General features: G+C 44.9%; 1 protein-coding gene across 1 annotated transcript in view; it reads left to right on the plus strand.

Annotated features, from left to right (window-relative positions):
• CAPN14 (calpain 14) overlaps positions 1-20,434 on the plus strand; it is a 34,212-nt gene extending 13,778 nt beyond the window's left edge. The window contains 11 exon segments of the mRNA XM_037806628.1: positions 1,688-1,892; positions 2,823-2,859; positions 7,644-7,700; positions 10,365-10,382; positions 11,726-11,742; positions 11,744-11,792; positions 12,450-12,584; positions 13,027-13,267; positions 13,634-13,689; positions 19,804-19,893; positions 20,354-20,434. Coding sequence (XP_037662556.1) covers positions 1,688-1,892; positions 2,823-2,859; positions 7,644-7,700; positions 10,365-10,382; positions 11,726-11,742; positions 11,744-11,792; positions 12,450-12,584; positions 13,027-13,267; positions 13,634-13,689; positions 19,804-19,893; positions 20,354-20,434 — 986 coding nt within the window.
• The last annotated feature ends 2,834 nt before the right edge of the window (positions 20,435-23,268 follow it).

Below are 23,268 nucleotides of genomic sequence, written 5' to 3' on the forward strand. Positions count from 1 at the left end.
TGCAAAGAGCAGCTGCTATTCTTTGTCACCCAAGGACCCCAAGAAACCCTTGTGCATCTAAAGGGAGGTCTGTGAGCCTAGCTTAGAATCAATGCATGCTAGAATATATCACATCCCTGGAATATATAAACACCCAGAGCTAACATTGAAGACTGTCACAGCCTACAGAAGATGATAAATCACAACTTGGCCTGAGTTCTGAAGCCCAGAAAATAGAGGCTGTAACTCATGGCACATCAAAAAATCAGGCAGCCCACCTCCTTGGGGACGAGAGACAAGGCCTTGGGAAATAGGAACACAGGCAGAGGGACAAGAACAACTCTGTGTGTCAGCTGCAGTGGCCGCCTGGGGGACCAGTTAAGATGGCACAAGGTCTCCCAACCACAGAAGGGTGCCAGCTATTATTTTATCTCCAAGAAAAAAAAAAAAAAGAAAACACAGGAGTGAAAAATTTTGTTTTCTTGTGTTGGATTGAGCCAAGCGAAATGATTTTTATAAAGAAACGATTTTGCTTTGTGTCCTGGGTTTTGTTTTGTTGTATTGTGTTTTGTTTTACTCTCATAGGAACACTGAGTGCTTCCAAAGCTGCTGCTTAATTTAAAAAGAAAATGTTATTTATGTCATGCCTACTTCTCAATAGAATTTGGGTCAGCCTACAATTAAAAGTATAAACAGAGAAAAACTATAAACCAGTTCCAAAATTAAAAAGGCAGGAGAAAAGGAATAAATAGATGTAGGATAGGTAGGTAGCAGTTGATGCTACACAGAAAAGTTAACCTAGGGAATCTACTGATTATAAAATTTAACTCTGAGATTCCTAGCAGCCAACACAGAAAGGGCAACTGGATGACCCTCTGGTCTCATTGTCTGAGACTGTTTCCCCAGCCCTGAGTGGAACCTGCTAAACATGTCTTTAGTGATGGGTAATGTCTTTGCCAGCGGTGGTATATAAACCAGAGAGAATGTCCTTTTGTGGGCCTCATATTCCTCTTAGCCCGGAGTAAGGGCAAAGTGGGGAGGGAGCAAGAGAGAGAGACAGAGAGAGCAGGGGACAAAAGGGAAGAAAGAATGAGAAAGACAGAAAATTAGAGAAGACAACACGCATCCCACAATGCCGGGCAATGCCAGAATCCGAGCTCTGACTCTGTTCTGAGCTCTCGTCCAGTTCTCTTTCCCTCTCTGAGGCTGTTCATTGTGTTGATGTGGAGCATCCGGTGTATCTGGATGTAGCTGTCAGGATGTGGTTGGGAAGCTAGTTGGTGTTCTGTTTGTATCTGTGATCATAAGTCATATTATAATCAACCTTGAAATTGAATCTCATCCACGGAGGCAGCATCAGGAAGGGTAAAGAACAGGGGCTGAACTCCGGGACTCTTTCACTGGGCATGAGACCTAGCTTACCAGAGCATCAGACGTCTCAACTATAGAATGGAAATCACAGGCTCAGTGACATTTCTCACATCATTTTGCATGATGGTGTTTTTAATGTAATATCAAATCAATTGATGTGTTTATTCAGCCCCTGGTAGGGTTCCAGCTGAAGTGCCCACTCCTCACATGTTCCGGTTTTTGCCTCCTCCATTGATGCAAGTTGGCTTTGGCTGATCAGGAGCTACCTCTGTCCTGGCTCCTGGCCACAGCCCCGGGTGATCACCTCGACTGGTTCCCTTCTGTCCTCCCCCTACAGTACATGATGGCCCGAGGAGACTGCCCTTCAAGTTCATCTGGGAAAATGCTCTCCTGAGTCCGCCTGAGGCATTTTGCACTGAGAAAGAAGTGAGTCAGGAGCTGTGGCTGGAGACAGGGATGTACATCATCATGCTCTGCACTTCTGAGGCCCACCAGACGTCAGAACTCATCCTCAGGGTCTTCTCCAGGAAGCACCTCTTTTTGTAGGGGCACACGGCTTCTCCCACTCTGGGGCCAGGCGAGGCAAGGAGGGCCAAGTTGGAAATGGGGGTGGGCAGGGTCTCTGTTGCCAATGCAGAAGAGAGAAAGAGGAGCAGGAGAACAGAGAGTTCTCTGTATGGAGGCCATCCCCCACCCCACTTCCTTCCCACTCTCCCTCCTAACCGGTCAGGAGAAGCCCTATGCCAGACATTAGAGATAAAAAGACAGAGCCGTCGCAGCCCCTGCCTTCCAGAAGCTCACAGTCTGACATAGAAGCAGTTAATTTCAGTATAATGTGATCAGTGTGAGCACTTACATGCACAGGGTGGGAGAAGGGCATCAAGGAGGAGCATCTGAGCCTTCCTTGGTCCCGGGGCAGAGCTGGCTTCAGGGAGCAAACGGTTCTTCAGAGATCAGTAAGTGCTGTTCAGATGTGGGGAGGCCTCCATAACTAGCGGTCCCAGATCTATACACATCCCAAACAAACTTATTATTTTGCCCAAGATTGTTTGACGTGACAGCTCTTCAATACTTAGAATCCAGTTTTTTGTTGGTTTGTTTTTGTTTGTTTGCTTGCTTTTCTAATGTCTTGGCCTTAGGTAGTTTGACTTGATCTTAGGCCTCAGCTGCCATGTTAGACTTCTGAGTCTAAAACTCTGAGTAGGAGGAGTTAGATGAGGGTGGAGGGAAGTAAAGGGCAGGCCAGGCCAAGGCTCGGTGTGAGCAAAGGCATGGAGGCAAGAAACAGCACAGTTTCTGTGCCACTGCACTCTTGAAAGAACATGGGAGGTGAGGCTTGAAAGCTGGCTCTGAACTTTCATCTAAGGAACTTGGAAGATGAGTTCCCAGGGTTGGGGTGTGGGGATATTGGTGAAAAAATAAGGCTCCCAAGATGATCTCCAAGAGGCATCTCTCTTTTTCTATTTCCTCAGTGAAACTGGCAGCCATTCCACTGTTGTCTTCTCTAAGGTGAGTAGTCGGGTGGGATTCCACATGGCTTGGACTGCTTTCAAAGCCAGGGTGGAGGGTTTCTTCCATCTCATGCTGGAGAAGAATATTAAAGAGTCCACAGGACCTTGCAGACCTGCAAATGCTACATCATCTACTGGGCCCTCATAGTACCCGGCTGGGGTGTTTTTGCACCAGAAAGGGTAGAGGAACTGCCTTCCTGGTTGGGTGCTGGCCAGATGGCCCCCAGGCCCAGGATCATAGGCTCCTCCTAGACATTCTTCTGCTGCTTTCTACTGGGTGTTTCTTTTGCACATCTCACTGTCAGGGATAGTTTGAGAAACAAGGGATGTGTGTGAATGCTACAGGAGAAAGTAAAGACAGTGCAAGGTCAGAACTCATGGATTATCTGAAGTCTTTGTCTTATACATGAATTTCACCATTTCTAGGCTAGCAGCCCAAACACTTCTATAGCTGGTCGGAAGGTGCTCATGTTGATCTATTTTTTCCACCTTCTTTGAGGTATAATTGACATACAATGAACTGCACATATTTAGAGAGCATAGTTTGATAACTTTTGGCTTATCTTTATCTATTCATATATGCATATATGTGTTGAAATCATCACTGCAATCAAAATAATGAAAGTAGCTATCACTTCCAAAGTTTCATTGTGCCCTTCACCTCCCAGCCCTCACTGCCACATACTCTGTTTCCCAGGTGACCATGGACCTGCCTTCTGTCACTATAGATTAGTTTGCATTTTCTAGAATTTTATATAAATGGAATACAGTCTGTACTCTTTTTAACCAGCTTCTTTCACTCAGGAAGTCTATTTTAAAGTTCATCTATGCTGGTGCATCTACTAAGATTTACTTCCATTGCCTGGTTATATCACAATTTGTTTATCCATTCACCTGCTGATATTTGGGTTGTTCCTAGTTTGAGGCTATTATAAATAAAGCTCCTGTGAATGTCTATGTACAATTTTTTTGAGGGCATAAGCTTTCACTTGCCTTGAGTACATGCCTAGGATTAAAATGGTCCACTGATGTACTAATAAACTGCCTCCCCTAACCCCCAACCTCAAAAAAAAAAAAAAAAAAAAAAAACCCTGATTAAAGTATTTGCCAATTTCCATCATGAAAATACTCTCACCATGGCTGACTTCAAGCAACCGACCTGAAGTTATCGAACAAGAAGTTGGGAAAAGATGAGCAAATTCAGTTCTCTCGAGATGGTACGAACTGGCACCAGTACACCACTGCCTGCTCACAAGATAGGTGTATGTTTAGCATTTTGAGAAACTGCCAACTCTTTTCCAAAGAGGTTGTACCATTTTGCATTTTCATCAGCAATATGTGAGAGTTTTACTTGCTCCACATCCTTGCCAGAACTTGGTATGGTCAGTTCTTTTTAATTTTAGATGTTTTAGTAGGTTTATAGTGGTATTGCATTGTAATTTCATTTTCATTTTCCATTATTTCTGTCTATATATCTTCTTTGGTTAGGTGTCTGTTCAAATCTTTGCCTTTTTTAAAAAATTGTGTTGTTTGTCTTCTTATTATTGAGTTGAAAGTGTTCTGTATATACTGTACATACAAGTCATTTGTCAGATGTTTTGCAAATATTTTCTCCCAGTCTGCAATTTGCCTTTTCATTTTCTTAACAGTGTTTTTAAATGGGAAATAGTTTTGGTTCTGATGAATTTCAATTGATTATTTTCTTTTATAGTTTATGCTTTCTGGGTCATATTTAAGAAACCTTGTCAAATCTGAAATCACAAGTATGTTTTCTTCACAAAGTTTTATAGTTTTAGCATTTATATTTTGAGTCTATGGTCCATTTCAACTTTGCTTTTATATATGGTATGAAGTAAGGGTCAAGATTTTTTTCTTTTTTTTTTTTTTTTGCCTGTATCTATCCAATTATTCCAGCACCATTTGTTGAAAAGATTATCCTTTCCTATTGAATGGCTTTGGCATTTGATCATATATGTATGGGTCTATTCTAGACTATCCTATGCTCCTTAGATCGATTTGTCTATATTAATGCCCAAACTATACCATCTTGATTATGATCACTCCAAAGTGTTGAAATTAGGGAGTGTGAATCCTTTGGTGTACGGATCTTACACATCTTTGCCAAAATTTACCCCTATTATATCTTTTGAAACTATTGTAAGTGGCATTTTTTTTAAATTTAATTTTCCAATCTTTTTTTAGTTTATAGAAATCCAATTAGTATTTGTATATTGATCTTGGGTCCTGCAGTCTTCTAAACTCAGATATTAGTTCTAATAGTTTTTTTGTAAATTGCATAGATTGTAGATATCCCGTTTAGGTGATCATGCTGTCTATGAATAAAGACAGTTTTACTTCTCCTTTTCCAATCTGGATGCCTTTTATTTCTCTTCTTTTCTTTTTCTTGACTTGTTGCATTGACTAGAACCTCCAATACAATAGAAATGGTGAATAAAAGTGCTGAGAACAGACAAACTTGTCTTTTTTCTGATCTTAGGGGGAAAGCATTTAATGTTTCACCATAAAGTTTGATCTAACTGCAGGATATTAGATTCCCTTGAACAGAGTGAGGAAGTTCCCTTTTATTCTTTTATTCTTGTTTTCCCAGAGTTTGTATCAAGAGTTGGTGTTAGATTTTCTAAAACTACCTTTTCTGTATTTATTGAGATAATTATGATCCCCCCCCTTTTTTTTAAGTATGTTAAAATGATGAATGATAATCCAACCCTGCATTCTTGGCCTATATCCCCTTGGTTGTGATACATTATCATTTTTACATATATTGAGCTGTTCAGTTTGCTAAAATTTGGTAAACTTTTTTGCATCCATATTCATGAAGGATATTAGTCTGAAGTTTTCTTTTTTTGTAATGACCTCATCTGATTTTGGGATCAGCGTAATGCTGTCCTCATAGAACTAATGGGAAGCATTCCTTCCTCTTCAATTTTCTGGAACAATTTATATGGAATTATTACTATTTCTCCCTTAAATAGCTTCACTGTCAGATTATAACAACTATTTAAGGGAGAAATAGTAACAATTCAAGGACCAAAGAAATAGTCAAAATAGAAATTAGAAAGTATTTTGAACTGAATGAAAATGAAGATACAATATATCAAAATTTATGGGGTACAGATAAAGCAGTTCTTAGAAGGAAATGCATAGAACTACACAGCCTGTATTAGAAAAGAAGAAATATCTCAAATCGATATCAGCTTCCACTTTAAGAAACCAAAAAAAGAAGAACACATATAAAACAAAGTTAGCAGATTAAAAGAAACAATAAAAATAGGAAGAGAAATCAGTGAAATAGGCAACAGAAAAATAGAGGCAATCAATGACACTAAAAGCCGGTTCTTTGAGAAGGTCAATAAAATTGAAAAACCTCTAGCCAGCCTAATAAGGAAACAAAGGAAGATGACACAAATTATCAAAATAAGGAATGAGACATGTGATGTCCCTACAGAAACTGCACACATTAAAAGGATAACAAGTGAATATTGTGAACAACTTTATGTCAATAAATTTGACAATTTAAATGTAATGGACAAGTTCATTTGTAAAGCTCACTCAAGAAGAAATAGATCACATAAATAGCCCTATATCTATCAAAGAAATTTACTTCATAATAAAACCTTCCCACAAAAACTCCAGGCCCAGGTGGACCATATACCCTTCTTGGTACTTGACTCAATGTTCTGTGATTTACAAGGTCTCCATCCTGGCTGATACAATCACAAACTATTCCAGCTTTGGGAGCTTTGGGGATTTTTCCTACTATCTCTTTTGGGTCCTTCTTTCCCTGATCTTGGGTAGTTCCCTCACAGTTATGTGTTGTCCAGTACTCAGCTAAAGACTTGAGGGTAACCCCTGCAGATTTCCAGAAGCCTCTCTCCATGCCCCTCTCTCCTCTCTGTGTTCTGTCCCAGGAACTCTGTCCACTTGGGCCTTCCCGGGCTCCCAGCTCTGTCTGCTCAGTGCAGGGAGACTTTAGGTTCTACCTGGGTTCTCCTCCCTGCACCAATGCCTGGGAGCTCACCTTACTTGCTTACCGCCTCTCAGGGATCTCTGTCCTGAGTTGCCTCATGTTCAAAGAGTGAAAATTTTTGCTTCATATACTTGGGCTACATGTTTTAGTTTTAGACAGGAGAGAAAATCTGGTGACTATTAGTCCATCTAGTTCTGAAGCACAAGTCTTGTTGACCTATTTCTAAGTGAGACAAAATGTGACTTATGCTTTTCTCTAATGAATTGCCTTGTCACAGTGCCTTTTCAGGGAGTCTTAGCTAATCTGCACTACAGATGAGACAGATGTGGAAAGTGACGATCCTTGTGGCAGCACAAAGAGACCCTGGAGTTCTGGAACTAGGAGCAAAAGCCCTGGAACCATTCCTGGTACAGTCTTCCTCCTTCTGCATCACTAATTCTGTGTGGGTTGAGATACTTAGCAAGCCCTAAAGGAGAGGTGTACATACACTGAAACATATGTCAGGATGTATTCTGAATGTTCAGGTGTTTCATTGGCAGATATTTCTAATTAGAATAAATGCTGATCAATATCAGAGATATTTGGAGGGCTGTGGACTTAGGTAGATACAATTTCAGGTTGACTATCGAATAACTCACCACAGTCCTGTTTCTTACTCTTCTCTGTGCTCAGTTTGGGAAGAGAGAGAGAGGTTCAGGTGAACAAGGCCTGGAAGCTTTGAGACATGAGTGTGAGCACGAGAGTCCATTTATGCGGGTGAGCAATGAAGTCTTTCTGTGTGTCTCTTCCAGTAGGAAACGGTAGACCAAAATGAAGGGCAAGAGGAATTCTTCACTAAACTTTTTGAAAAGGTAAGTTGACCAGGAGTGGTAGCACAGGGTGGGAGCTGCAGGGGACAGAGTAGAGCACATAGTTCCAAGGCGTATGTGTTCGTATGTGCCTGACCCAATGTACAAACTGGGTTTACAAACTACTTATCCTCTCCCTGGTGGGTGAGTGAATTACAGAGCACTGACCCCATGGAGCAGCCGTCTCACCCCAGGGTGGCTTATGTGGTCTGACAAACCAGTGAAGATACTTTTGTAGTTTTGAAAATAATTATTTCCTGGCTTAGTTTGGATGAGTAGAGATACACGGCAGTGAAAATGAGTGTTTCTGACATTTTGCTAGTTTGAGAGGAACGACTGAATACTTCTTTCTTGGCATATAAATTCCATGTGGCAGACTGCACCCATTTCCTCAATCCGGCAAATAGATATTGAGTATTGACCAGCCCACCCAGGGAGCCCGCTGATGAACTCATATTTGAGTTGATCGATCTGCAAAACTTTGGGAGGAGGGAGCACATCTCCTGAGAGGATGGCAAATGATGACATGGATGCCTTCACACAAAACCTGGGGTAAACCATGAGAAAAGGTTAAAGTCCATGTGAAATACTTTATATTTATGTTTGGAGGAAGAAGAATGTGGAAGAGATAGGCCAACTTCTCCAGGAAGAACTTCAATGCATAAAAGGTAAAAGAGATAATTAAAGGGAATTTGCATCTTAAGATGTGATTGCTTCCTCTTTATATGAAGCCTTTATATGAAGCAAAGGTTTCCAAACCCAGACAAATTACAGCCCAGGGTATGGTATAATTCAGGGTTTTGAGATCATTTCCAGATGGTTTCTTAAAACCAGTTTCAGTTGTCAGTGAAAGGGCCAGAAGAGGAGACTCTAGAAATTATAGAATATAAGAAACTAAGCCCCTTAAAAAAATTTCGAGGCTGGTTCGAGGGAAGTGGCTCATGCATATTTAAAGTGAAAAACATCTGATGACAAGAATTCAAAGAATGTGTGGGGAAATCATTTTCATTTAGTCCTTTGAGAGGGTTTCTGGATTGATAGATCAGGGAACTACTGACTACTGTCAGTTTTGGCAAAATATTTGGAAAAGTCTACCATAATAAATGATGAAATGTGGGCTGGAAAATGGCAATATTAGATGTACTTACAGCAAGTTCTATACAATTCCCGAAGAATTATACACATGTAACACTAGAGGAGTAATCCTAGGTGAAAGTCCACAGATTCTGTTCTTGATCCTGTTTATATCCACAATTTTGATCAATGAGTTGGGAGAAGACATGGAATGTAGACTTATCAGATCTGCAGATGGCACAAGGCTGAGAGGAATCATTAGTATACACGATAGCAGAATTGAAATTTAAAATGCTATCAACAAACTGTGCCAAACCAAAAAGATGACACATAATCTGGATGAAAATAAAGCACTGCCATTTTGTTATATTTAGAAATTGGCTGCACAAGTTTACAACAGGACACCTCATTGGCAGAGTATACAACAGCAATCTGGTTAATTTAGTTGACCTCAAGCTCAACATGAGGTGATAGCTTCAGTTGCTGCTTAATAAACTTACCTGAATTCAGGCTATATTTAATTGAATCATTTAGATTCATGCTTTTGAAATTTTCCAAGAAATATTAGAAACCATGAGGTTGTAATATGTGCTCCATTAAATAAAAGGGGCCAGGTACTGTGGTCAGTTGCACTTGGGGAATTCTGAGTTAAACAAAATTTAAATTACTGCTGATTAATGTGCGTGGCAAATGGAGAAAAGGGTATATAGATATAAAACATGTCCCAGATTTGTTTAAGCACAAAACCCTTTCTCTGCAGAACATCTCCCTTGGTATATAATTTGGGAAATGATGTCTTAACAATTTGGAAGTGATAAACTGACTGTACTCTGCTGAATCAAATTGCATCTGAAGGATTGTGTGCAAGCCTAGGTGCCACATTTTAGAAAGATACCAGCTAATTATAGTGTCTAGAAGAGAGGGATGAGGATTTAGTAACCATGTCACATGAGGAACAGATGGAGAAATAATTAAATGCTTACAATGGAGGGGAGAAGACTAACAGGAGACAAATACCTGTTGAATGCTTTTTCTGGAGGCAGAACTAGATCCCATGGGTCCTTTGGACTTAACATAAGTTTCTCCTGGCTGGAGCGCTCTGGCAGGAGAAGGGGCTGCCTTGTGTAAAAGTGAGCATCCATTACCCACAGATCATGGGTCAAGAAATCCGAGGAAAGAATTCCCCAGGATGGATGGGTGCTTGAACAAGTTGACCTCTGAGATTTCTTTCAGATTTGGGACTCTGTGATTCTAGCACTCTGGCCTTTTCTAGGTACAAAAGGTCAGGTTCATTTGTCCCACTGTGTAAGCAAAGCTTTGCTGAAACTGGTGTTCTCTACAGAGTTTTACTGTGCCCCATGGATATAGGAATCACCACCAAATGTTCTCTTTCTCTTCACTGCTCTCCCTTTCCCATCCTTTCCAGCCCACAGAAATGGTAGTAATTAGAATCTATGGCTGGTGTAGACAGGCCTGCCTCTTCCTGTTGAGGAAAGTGGGGTGCAGTTCTGGGACCAGCTCCCGTGTGGATCCTTTCTCTTCCTTCCCAGGTCTGGGCTGGGAACAGGCCCCCTTCAGCCTTGGTGATGCCAGGGCCTGGCCCTCCTGGATGTGTCTTTGCCATAGTGTGGCAGGATTTATCCTGTTGACTGGGAGCTCAGCTCTGCAGCCAGACTGCCTGGTTTAAATCCCAACCCCACCACCTCCCAGTGTAAGATCTTGGACAAGCCACTCAATCTCAGGATGCCACAGGTCTGCACTGGAAGCTTGGAGATGGTAGTGAACCTGCTCTGTTGGATTGGAATGAAAATGCAAATGGGTTTAACGCACATAAAGGGCTTTGAACAGAACAGCCATATAATGTGATCAGTCACAACTATTGATAACAATAATCGCATTTCCTGATGGGGGAGGCAGCTTCAGAGTGGTGATTAATTATTCTCTGGGTTTTCAAGAAACTTTTACAAGAGTCCCCAGGCTCCTATGCTTTTCATTCTGTGACAGGGGCAGTGGCTCTTCCAGTTACAGACCAGGAAACTAGAGTTTGGGGAAATTAAATGGCATGCCATAGACCCAGCTTTCCTGGTTGTCAGCCCTGCAATTTTTCTAGCAAAACCTCTGCCTTTCTAAGTGGATAATTTAATCAAAGTTGTATCATCCATTCTATCGAGAAGCATATGGAATGTAGAGTCTGAGAATGGCAAATACATCAAACAGTCTTCCAAGAAACTCAGAGACAGTGTAGGGTGGTGGAGAAGGGTACAGACATTGGAGCAGGTCCCAGCCTTGTCACTCACCAGCTGTATGACCTCAAACAAGACAGTAACCTCCCTGAGCCCTCATTTCACTGTCTCTAACACAGGGCAGATAATCCCAACCTCACCTACCAGGAGCAAGTGAAGAAATCTAAGTAGAGCATGAACTCAGTGCTTAACCCATTGTAAGGGCTCAAATAGAGGTGACGCATGGTGGTAATTGACCCAGTCAGTTTGGAAGTTGACATGGTCTACAAAGCCAACCATTAAGCTTTCAGCTTTTCAAAAGACTACTAAATATCATGCACAAGAGGCATCCTAAGCCACTTATGCCTGATTTCTTTTGTAAGCTGGTTTTAACAATAATGATAGAGTTACTGATTTTTATTAAAACCACAACAAATTGGCAAAGTCAAAATGTCCCGCTTCACTAAATGGTAGCTGCTGTATCACCATCATCATCACCACCACCATCACTTCTCCCACTGCTGCTGTGTTCCGGCTCATTCCATTCTATCCTAGGAAGGGCGAGGGAGCCCTGGGATGGACTGGCCATCGAGGGGAGGCCCACTGGGGATATCAGACATTGAATGGGGCCATCCACAAAACGCACAACTGCTGTGCGAATGGCCTGTCGCGAACTGGTGTGCTGTGGTTGTAACTCCCAGCTGACAGTTTATACCTTCACCTTGTTATCAGCTTAACGCGCCAGGTACCGAGCAACCAGGAGTCCAGGGACCTGTGGAAGCAGCTGATGCTCTGTCAGGTAAGAACAAGTCTTATCCACACCTCTTTGCGAGATGGTGCAGAAATGGCCACTCTGCAAAGCTGCATAAGATACTTCTCTCCTCTTCAGCCCTTTACACTCAATGGCTCACCAAAGCTCCTTTAATCTCCACTCACCTAGCCCCTCCTCCTTCTTTCAACTCTCCTCAAAGATCCTGTAGAAATAATCTCCTAAATTTGTAAAGCACACACCTGATCATGTCTCTTCCTTAGTGAAGGCTTTTCAAGACTTCCCTTTGCCCACAGAGAAAGTCCAAACTCCTTAGCACAAGGAAAGACCTTCATAAATTGGCCCCTTCCTACTTCTCTGATCATTACTCAGAGCTGTCCCTTCTTTCCTGAGTCACAAAGTTAGAGTCACCTAAAAGTTTGCATAATGTGCTTAAGCGCATAGACCTCCACCCAGACCTACACCCCATGAGGAAAGACTGCTCCTTTCTCAGAAGCCGAGTTCTAAAGAAATGGAGCAGTGGTGGGCTCCTGGCACGGACCCTCTGCTGGGTTCTTATCCTGGCAGCAGGCCCTGGTGGGGGAGCCTCAGAAGTCCCCAGCAGTGTTTACACTCAGCCTTCAGGGGGTCACAGGTGGTGCTTGGACATGCCTGGCTTCCCGAGCCACTGGCTTTGGTTCTTCGCAGGAGGTTTTCCTCAAGCAGGACAGTAACTGGTCAGGATATGTGAGCTGGACCCAGCCACAGGCAGCCATGGAGGGGGAGGTGGGCACTGGGGAGCTGGTGCGGCCAGCCCTGAACTGGCAGGGGGCCGCCCACCAGGCAGGGGATGATCAATGTTCCCAAGACATCCTCAGATGCAGTGTTTCTCCCTGAGTTTGGAGGCCCAAGGGAGTGGATGTACAAGTAACAAAAACAGTTATTACTGTTTACTATTATGATCACAGCTAACTTTTATTGAGGATTGGCACATCCGGCTTCTCCCTTAATCTCCAACAACACCCTGTTGTAAGCCCCACTTTGCTGAGAAAGAAATTGAAGTTCAGAGAAGTTAAGTAACTTGCCCAGGGTTTACACCAGGACTCTCAGGCTCCAGGGGAGACGCCCTAACCACTAAGCAGACTGCCCCCTGCTGTGAGGCCACTGATGTGCTTGAGAAAAAGACCCTTGTGCTGGTTGCATGAGGAGGTAAGGAGTTGGGAGTAGAGAAAAAATAAAATTAATTGATAAAATAATTAACCATTAATACCAAACCCCATATCAGAAGATCCCCCATGCTCTCAGGAATCAGGTCATTGAAGTGGAGGGATACTCTAGGGGTCTCAGATGGGAAGAGAGCTGGGTACAAGGCTCCCAGCATGCACCGTGGGAGCCTGTGTCCAATGCAGGGTTCATGTTCAACGATGATGTCTGCCAGCTGATGCTTGTCTGCTGTGGAGGCCCCAGCCTCCAGATTGACTGTGGGAACTTTGTCCACCTGATGCTGCATGTGGAGGGCGTGGAGGGTGAGCTGGTAGGAAGGAGTGGAGGGCCGGGGCTTCCTCCACACTCCCTGTGGAGTGCCCGTCTGTCCCTAATTCAAGCTGCCCATCCAGAACAACCAGCCAGGGGAGGCTGGCTGTGTGCCTGTGAGACGTGGCTGCCTCTATCCAGACAATTTATGCCTTGCCTTGTTCCAAAGGCAAAGGTTTGAAGTTGCTCACTTATAAGTCTGGTCACATGTGGCGGCCCATATGCCCACACTGGGTTCCCTCACATTTTCAGCATGGACATGGTTGACTGAGGTGCAGGGATGTATGGGAGGAACTGTTTCATAATCTTTCCAAAACACACACAAAATCAGGTGGTTCCTTTCTGCTGCATTTTCATAGATGTTTACCAAAATTTAACCCAAGATGGCAAAGGGATATACCTCCAGAAGCCAGAGGTGAGACTTTCTCCATTCTCACATCATCTTAGGTACAGATGGCCATTGCAGGTCCAAGCTTGGTGAAGAAGGACTCAGGGAGCCCTTAATTCCTCCAAGCTCAATATTTAGCACTGAGTTTATTTATTTATCCATTAAATATTTACCGGGTACATATGCTAGGTAAGAAGGGAGAAGGAGACTGACTTAGTGCCTCCAATAACTGTGGTCACAATAATGCATGTGACAAAATCCAGAGAACTTCAGCAGCATATAGTAAGCTCCTGACTCACAAGGAGAGAGAACCTAAACGCCAAGGCCTCCATGCCCCTGGCTGTGATCTGGCACACAACCGCTCGTAACTCATTCCAACCCCATATTCAACAGATGGGGAAATACCTCATCCTCCTTTATGAGTGGAACTCAGGTTCACTTGGCAGAGGGCACGGATACAGAGATACAGAGATGGGTAAAGACCTGGGTCCAGCAGTGAACTCTAGCACAGACAGTAACAGAGCTACCCTAGGTAGACTGTTCCCAAAGGCCCTTCTGGAGAAGGTGACATCAAAGTTGAAACTTCAAAGATAAGGAGCCAGCCAGGTAAAGTGGAGAATAGGAAAGACCCAGGCGAGGTGGAAGAGTGTGTGCAATCCTGGCTAGACTAAAGGGAACGAGGGGAAATGGACTTCAGATGAGTCTGAAGTGGTCAGGATCATATCAGGTAGGACTTGGAGGCCAGAAATGTGTACACGGGCAGGGACTCTGTCCAGTCTTGGCTCTGTACCATGCTTTGCCCATAGGAGGTGCTTAACAATTGTTTGTTGAATGAATAAGGAGAGCTATTGCTTGAAAGAAAACAAATCCGTGAATGACATCAACTGTCTTCCTTGATCATTCAAACCACGTATTCATTGAGCACTTCTTGTGTGCCCTGGGTGGGGCGAGCAGTGTTCACTGCAAGGATGTTGGAATCTGGAGTTAAATCTTCTGCTCTTCTTTTCTGAAACGCATCCTTTGTTTGCACTGCTTAGAAAGGCCCCAGTAAAAGCTGGGATTTCTTTCTTGACCACACAAAGGTCCATTTTATGCAATCACTTTTCAAGATACAGGGACCCTCAACACATGTCTCCAATCAGTTACTCCAATGTTCAAGTGTGAAGGTGAGATCCAGCCGGAGGGGCAACGGCTAGAATCTTCTGACTGCAGGGTTCCTGAGCTGCCTAGCCCCATGCCCAACTGCTTTGGCATCACCTCCTGATCCCAGGCAGTCCTTCCCTAGAGGCAGGTACAGAGCTGGGTGGCCCATGAAACAGGACACCACAACCCAAGCGGGCTCCAGCAAAGCAACGTGCTGCCATGGAAAGAGAATGTAAGGCCTGGATTGAAGCCACAGCAATCCATGTAACTAGCTGCAGACCATAGACAAATCAGGGTAAATCTCCGAGCTCTTGCTTCCCAGTATGTAAAATGAAGGGGCTGGGCTAGGAGGTCTCTAAAGGTCTTCTCCAGCTCTGACCACCTCTGGTTTCATGAGGAGGAGATCACTGGGGCCATTTGAGGTCTGCAGGGGTGGCAGCCAACTTGTTGGCATTTTACTCTGTGTTCTTCTCTGACACTATCATCATTTTCATCATCAGCATCATTTTGATGTAATTGGCCTGGGGAGTGGCTTCCCCAAGGTCCCCTCTACGCGAGTAAGAGGGACTGTTCATCACATCCACATAAAGCTGTCAGACAAATGGGGCCATAAATGTAAACATGTAGAATGTGTGCTAATGGGTTTCTGCTACCCAATCAGACTGCACACCTGCACAGAGCTGCCGAGAGCATGCCAAATTGAATTCATGGAAGAAATTCATTGAGAATTGAATACAGAATTAGCCCCTATCTCAGCTGTCACAGACACCATGAGAAGTTAAGGTTGATCATATTTCTTGTTGATTTATACTTCCTACTGGGTGGCTAAACCATCCATTAATGTCCTGTCTTCATGGCTCCCCAGGGGCCGGGGTGGAGGAGGCCCCAAGTTCTGTGTCAGGCTCCAGTACCATGAGTCCCTGCCGACAGGGAAATGAAAGCCTCTTGACTGCTGGCAAAAAGTGGGTGTGAACTGACCATACTTTGCTTTCTCCTTATGTCCCTGGCTAATGATGACTCTGCCCTTACTGAGGACTCATCATTCATGTGGTCTTGGGCTGAGACCACCCCATGCTCAACCCACTCGCTGCTCTTCAGGACCACATCTCCAGCTATCACCTTCTCAGCTGGGAAGATCTCTCTTCTGAAGAGCTCCCCTTTGGATGGCCAGTGTGTTAAAAGGGAACAGAGGTAACAAAGATTGCCTTGGATTTGTGAAGACCAGGTGTCCTCTCCTGTGGCAGGGATGTTATCTGATGTGGCCTAAACAATCTGACTCAGAGCCTGCAATTAACCTCTACACTGCCTCTGTCTCCCCAGCTTAAATGACCCTAGACGCTCCAAGCATGGCCGCATTTAGGATGACAGGCTATGTGTCATGGTCTGAAGAAGGGAGTGATGTATCCTTAAAAATATATACTAGCATCTGCCAATTTTTGGTAGCCATGACTGTCTCAATGGGTTGGCGTGGCGTTGGGTGTGTAGTGGGCTTTCTGGCAGATCCCATGTGGGTGTGGGCTGGGTCCAGCCCCTGAGGTCACTGGGTTGTCATCTGCTGACAAGGTCCCCACCTGATTGGATTGGGAGGTTAGTGGATTGAAAACACAGCTCTCAAAGGGTTTCCTACAGGTGTTTACTTGACCTAGGGACTACAGAATCCATTTCAAATCAGAGCAAAAATTCTCCATGTATCTGCTTCAAAGAAGAACAACACATTCATACTGAATTACCGAGTTAATTAGGGGTGGGCTGAATATCCGATTTTTTGAACTATAGTGAGACCTTACTTTTGTGGCAGCTCTACCAACCCAAGACCTAGCTACAAAACCAGAACAAAGGCCACTTTCCAAAGCCTGTGCATTTTATTCATAAGGTTGGCACCTTGTTAGAATTTTATTTACCCTTAATTTACAAACAATTCTAACCAGCCTGGCTGTCTGGTTTCCAAGTCCATAGCAGACTTATGGAGGAAGCTGAATGAGGGGATATACGGGTGTCTGTTGGCAGCAGAGCCAACCGAGAGCAGACAGCCTGACAGATGAGCCCTGTAACCAGAAGATAGGAGCATTTTGAAACATGGTTTAAGGAGATAGGAAAGTAATTTCTTTAGAAAGCCCTACAATTTATTCCAAATGATAAAATGTAAAATGGTTTGCTATAAAATGCCAGAGACATGATGTGTTACTGATTTTATAAATGATGATTATGTATTTATAGTCTTTTAAATATTTTTATATCCATGTATTTATCTGTGTCTTTGTCTTTAGATTCTGTCATTGTAAATACTTGTTTTAATAAAGTAGTTCTTGCCTTGGCACATAAAGGCAGTTTTGGAGATTTTGGGGGGCAGTGGGGGGGGTGCTGCCATCATCCTTCAAGACCCTTGGACTACCGTGTGCTGGTTTTGTTCAGTGCAGATGGGACTATTTCCAAATTAATGAACTCTGAGAGAGTCCCACTTCTGGCTTCTTGATGGTGGGAACTGCCCTCATACGTCACTCATGGGTTGCCCTCTTTCCCGTGGCAACTCAAAGACAGTCTGTGCCTTGCTACCCTCAGCCAGTCTCCCACAAAGCTGGGTACGGGGGCTCAGGGGGCAGAGCTGTTTGGCCAACCCATCTCTCCTCCCATCACCTGTCATCCCAGGGCATGGTGGGTCAAGAAGAGTTGGGGAAAGCTTGACTGGACAAGGGACAGCGTGAAGCCAAGCCTGGGAGGTGGATGTCAACCATCCAAGGAAAGGAAGTTGAAGCCAAGAGTTCACTGTAATAAAGAACAAATAGGAAGTGTGTAGACCAGGGGTCCTGTCAAGGAGAAGGATGGACTCAGGCCTCAGGTGCCGAGGCAGCAATGTCAAAGGGTCCTGGAGGTCGGCTTGTCCACAAGTCCAGCCCAAGCTGGCAGAGTTCTCTAAGGTGAGCCCTTATCTAGGCTTTCAAATGTCAGAAAAATGACTCCAACTGGTAAAAGGAAAGGACAGTACAAGAGGGAACTGCAATACTTCACCTTTCTTTATCCCTGTTTTCCTTTTCTCCTTTCATGTTTTGTATAAAAAGAATCAGTCACCAAATAGAATCTTTCATATTCCAGATGGACCCCGGGAAAGAGCAGTCAGCAGCTGACCGTAAAGTGCCTGCTTTCTGCACTGGTTTAGAGAAAAGATTTTAAGCTCCAAGATTTTCAATCTGAAATAAGTGTATTTATTTTTATAATAAAAAAGGAGGAAATGCTCCGCCGGTCATGGGTAGGTTCAAGTGGTCTGGCTCTGCCCGGCTCTCCATGAGCTCGGGGGAAAACAGCCGTCTGTGCTGCTGGCCCTGGGCCCTGAGTTACCATGCCTTCTCCAGTGTTCCAAGACAGAGGCGGTAGAAAATCCAACACAGGGGTTGGGAAGGAACATTCTAGCTATGTGACATTGGGGCTCAGTTCATTCATTTGTAAGATGGAGCCAAAAATGCTTACATCCTGGGGTCATTATGAAGATTAAATAATGAGATAGTACTCAAACCCTTAAGTACTCAAAAAAAAAAAGAAACACCTCTCTTTTTTAATCCTTAGGTGATACAAATATTTTTCACAACCATTATAGTTGATTTTTCATTTGTTTTAAAACGTCCTTCATAGTGTCAGATCTTCAGAAACATCCAATATTTCTTACTCTATTTCCACTTTCCTCCTCTCCTTCCATACCCCTTTCTGATCATATGAAACCACTTCCTTGGAGTGTGTGGCATCAGGAGCATTGCCCCAATCTTTAGTGCCAGGGACCCAGGCACCTTTACCTCTGAGAACACAGCCAGGACTCTAGCAAAGCTCCTTGTGAGTCAGTCAGGTGAGGACCCTGCCCTGGCTTACCTCTCGCCTCAGCAGCAGTGAAGGATTTTTCATTAGACCCCAGCCCAGGGACCAGCAGTTTCCCAGGCCATAGGCCAAGCGAGCTCCAGAGACTGAACACTGCTCAGTAGTTGTTCCAGAAACTCTGCTGGGCAATTCTACTGTGGCTTAGAACTGACCTGACACTAGTAATGAGAAGACGGCAAAAGGTGCAGTCTAGAACGTGACTGCTCCAGCCCGATTCGCCCCGCTGGTTAACTCAGCTGGTTAGCGTGTGGTGCTGCTAAGGTCTGGCCTGCTCAGGCAAGTGGGACAGTGAGCTTCATCTTATCCATCTGTCCCTCCTCCATCCAGCCAAACATTCATCTACCTGTCGGAAAACGTTTACCCACCTCCTACAGAGGGTCAGCAAGGTGGTAGGAACTGGCAATAGAGAGCTCCCAGACTCCTGGGGCAACAAGGGACTGACAGGTGGGCAGAAGTGCCCAGTGGCTGGATACACAGAGCACTATGGAAACACAGAAGAGAGGCAGTCAGGGCAGGCTTCCTGGAAGAAGATAACACTTGAGCCATCTTAAAGGGAAAGAGTCTCTAGTTTGGAAAATAAAGGGGGTGGGAGGTGATGTCCCAGGCAGAGGGTACTATGTGTATGAAGACACCAAAGTGAGGATTAGAATGGTGCAGTTGGAAAAAAGCAAGAGATTCAGAGTAGCAGGAGCTTAGCTCTGCAGTGAGGGAGCAGGGAGGGCTGAGGCGGCACAGCCAGGCAGGGGCCAGATCACTGCAGGCTCTGTCACGGGCTCTGGGTTATATCCAGAGGGGCTGAGTCATCATGGACGAATTTGAAGTCTGATGATGAGGAGCTCAAGACTTTCTTCTCCACCAGAAAAGCAAGGAACTCAGCTGAGTGCAGGTGCTGGCCTCGGAGACAGAAGAGCATAGAACAAAGGACTTTCGTGGAATTACTTAACCTCTCTGAATCTCTCCAGCCTCACTGATAACATGGTGATGACAATGCCCAACAGGGTTCTCCTGAGGTTTGGGTGAGAGGATGCACGTGAATGTTGCTGGCATCCGGCAGTACATTTTTTAAAATGTGAGCTTGACCCGATTTTCCTTGGGGGGAGGAGGGCATCTGCCTTCCCACGTCTGTGTCATGTGCAGGGCCTGAGGCCAACGCCAGAGGGCGCGCTGTCCCCACGCAAGGGTCCTCGCACTGCGGCGGGACAGCCGGGCGCGCGGGCTTCCGGCCGGGTCAGTGTGGGAAACCCGGGAAAATTGAGTGCCCTGCCAACCTGGCAAGACCCCAAAGGACAGCGTCAGCCCCACCTGGACCCACTTCCCTTTTTGTACCTCTTTTATTCTGCTTAGTTTTTAATTGTACTGTGCTTTATTTTATACCTTGTAATTTGTTTCTGGAAAACAGCAACAACAAGCCATTTTTAAAGCACTCATGCTAAATGCATCTCTTCAAGTGACAAAATCGTGCCTGGCCCGCTCACCACTGTATCCCAGCACTTAACTTTGTGCCTAGCTCACGTTTGGTGTTTATTGAATGAATGAACACTACTGAAAGTGATTTGGGGTAATCTTGTCGTTAGATAGTCCATCTCTTTGCAAGATGCTAACTGCAAATATTAGTATATAAGGTTTGCTTAAAGAGACACACAGCTGCTCTCTAAAAGGATCCCTCTGACGCCCCTCTATTGCCTAGTGCTGTACCCTCACCGAGGGAGCAGTTCCAACCGTCATTGAAAAGCTCATCAGACTCCACCTGAACAGAAAAATTCCTTGATGGGAAAGGGACTCGTGTGTCACTTTCTCCTGCACACTGAGAATTCGCCCTCCCAGGATGATTAATCAGTTAGGACAAGTAAGAGTTCTCGGGCCCTTTGCTTTCAGGGTGCAAGTCACAGCAGAGCTCTGCATAGTGGGAGACAGTGGTCCTGGGTCAGACACAAATGGGGGTGAGGCTTGGCCGTTAAGCCCCAGCCTGGCTCCTTGCCCTCCTCTCTATTCTGAGCCTCAGTTTCACCTCCATTTCTCCTGCTTGCATAAATAATAATAAGGCCAGCAATTCTGCAGGATGGGATAATGGAAAGAGCAGGCCTACGGCTCTCCTTGGCAGGAGGTCAAAGGGTTTTTAGTTCTGCAAAACTGTCCAGGGCCCTTCGAGGAGATCCCTAACTTCTCAGTTCATCTTTTTTTTTTTTTTTTTTAATGTACATGTGCAGTTGGAGGAAGTTGGACTGTATAACTTATAAATCTGCCTCAGGTTGGAGATGAGACAGTTGCCGAGAGCACAGGCTGGACTTAGATGAGTGTAAATGGCCTTTACAAGTGTCACCGTTGGTGAGTTGGTAATGTTTGAATCTATGGTCTCAGAGGAGGTGGGAAGGATCAAGTGTGATCCCACATGTAAGCCACTGAGCACGGGGCATGGCCCCTGGTGTGATTTGCCATCACCCTTTACAGCCATGTTGACCCCAGGCTTCCAGCAGGGGAGAAGCCAGCAATGTAGTTTCTATTCCAGGGCAAATCAGAGGCCACGAGGCCCTGCTGCCTGATCCCCAAGCTTCAAATCCTCTTGGAAATAGTCTATTTGAGGGTGTTTGCACAAAAGATTCATTTCCCAGAAAAGAGCTTTTGGCTCAATGAAATGATCAAGATGATCATTATCTTTGTTTTGACTCCCTGTTGGCCTCACATCAAGTTTCACCCCAGAGGCAGCTTCTCCAGGCTTGACGTTCCCATCACACAGCTGTCAGGACTCGTTTGCTCTTCAGCTGCTATGGTGACAGGCAGCCCTGCCCCGACCATGCGGCCAGCACGGTACATGCTCGAGCTGAGCCACGAAACAGAGGCTGCTGGGACCCCGGGCCACCCCCTCCCACTCTCCCACCTTTTATATCACATGCACTTGAGAAGCGGGCCCAGCTCAGGCTCCACGGCAGTGCTGGATGGGATGCCACTCTTGCTTGCATCTTATGTCGGTGTAGAGGCAGCTCATGGTGCAGCTCGGTTGGCTGATGCCCACTGGGCATTCTTTTTCTGGCCCTTGACTTCCTTGAGAAAGGAGAGATCAGTGATTGCCAGGGTGGCGTTGGCCCGGCGTTCCATCCCAAGGTGATCCTGGTGTTCTCAGGGTGCAGATGCTCTTTTCTTCAAACTGCCACTGCCTTTGAGTGAGTGAGTGAGTGAGCTTCCGGAAGGACTGAGGTGCAGGGAAGCCTTTCTGTGGACTCCGGTATGTTGTGGAAAAATGAACATGCAGTTGGGTTTGCAGCAGGGCCTAGAGACGGGCCTGTGAGACTGCTGCTCGGGCATGTTCCTCACTGAATAAACTGTCTCTGTGAAGTGTGTGTGTGCATGTCTGTGTGTGTTTGTGTGCATATGTGTGTGTGTATATGTGTTTCAGGCTGTGAGGCACAGGGGCTTAGCAGAGTTCTGAGTTCTGCTGTGGGAGCTGGGATTCCTTAAAGGGGTGAAACTGATCTGAACACAGACCCGTAAAATGGGGAAACACACTTGACCAAAGCCAGTGAGCTCAAACTGTGTCCTCTCTGCCACCAGCTGGCTGCGTGGTTGTGTGGCCTTAGGAAAGTCACTTAAGCTTCCTGGGTCTTGGTTTACTCATCTCCTAAATTGAGATAGTGGCTTCTGTCTCACAGGATGGTGGCAAAGATGAAACGAAATTGTGAGTGTGAGCTTTGCTAATCATAAAGCTACACATGGTGGGGGCTACAGTTCTAGTGGGCAGACTTGGTATAATGTGCATTTACTGAATATTTTTAGAATATTCCATTCTGCTCTAGAAAATAAGAGAAACAAGCATCTTATTTTGGTCTGTGAGCTAAATGAAACTAAGTGTAGAAACAAATGGCCTGTGAGACCTGTTAGTCCTAGATAAAGTCAAGCATATGTGTGTATGAACTGATGGGAAGGGAGAGAGGAATCGAGTAGGCTCTGAATATTCATGATTTATACTAAATATGCATGAGGCACATGAAGCATCAAATATTCATGATACATCAAATATACACAAGCCCACCAGGCATTCAATATTCAATCAGCCACCCATTGATGACACCCATCGCGCTCCCGTTCTGGCCCCTGGAAATGCAGACAAAGCCCCAAGGCTGTTCGGCAGACTAATTGGTGAGCCACAGCTGTGGGCAGCTGCACTTGCCCCTGTGTAAGTGCCTAGGATGGAGCACAGGTGTGATGGGGCTCCAGGAACCTTCTACCTTTGGGACCCTCTTGCTCCATCCTGAACCTCGGTGCTCAAAACCACACCCCTGTGGGAAAGTCTGATGTGGCAGAGGGGTAGGATGTGTGAGCATCGTGCAACCCAGGATTCAGTAGTGCGGGCTTTCTAATCCTCTTGCACAACATTCTAAGCATGTGAACTTACCCCGTCCCCCTCCCTTTGCTTTTGGCTGTGTGTTTTAAATTGATTTAATAAAGTGATTTGAGCATCTTATTTTGGTATGTGAGCCTTGTTGTTTCATGACTGAAATGGCTCACCTGGTAGTAGATTGAAGGCTTCAACTGCTGTAAAATAACTTCCACACAATGCCTGGAGCCAGTATGTGTCAGAGCTGGGGACAGTGGGACAGTTTGCTTCAC

This window comes from Choloepus didactylus, chromosome 17, assembly GCF_015220235.1.
Source record: "Choloepus didactylus isolate mChoDid1 chromosome 17, mChoDid1.pri, whole genome shotgun sequence".
In the NCBI taxonomy this organism is placed as follows: domain Eukaryota; kingdom Metazoa; phylum Chordata; class Mammalia; order Pilosa; family Megalonychidae; genus Choloepus; species Choloepus didactylus.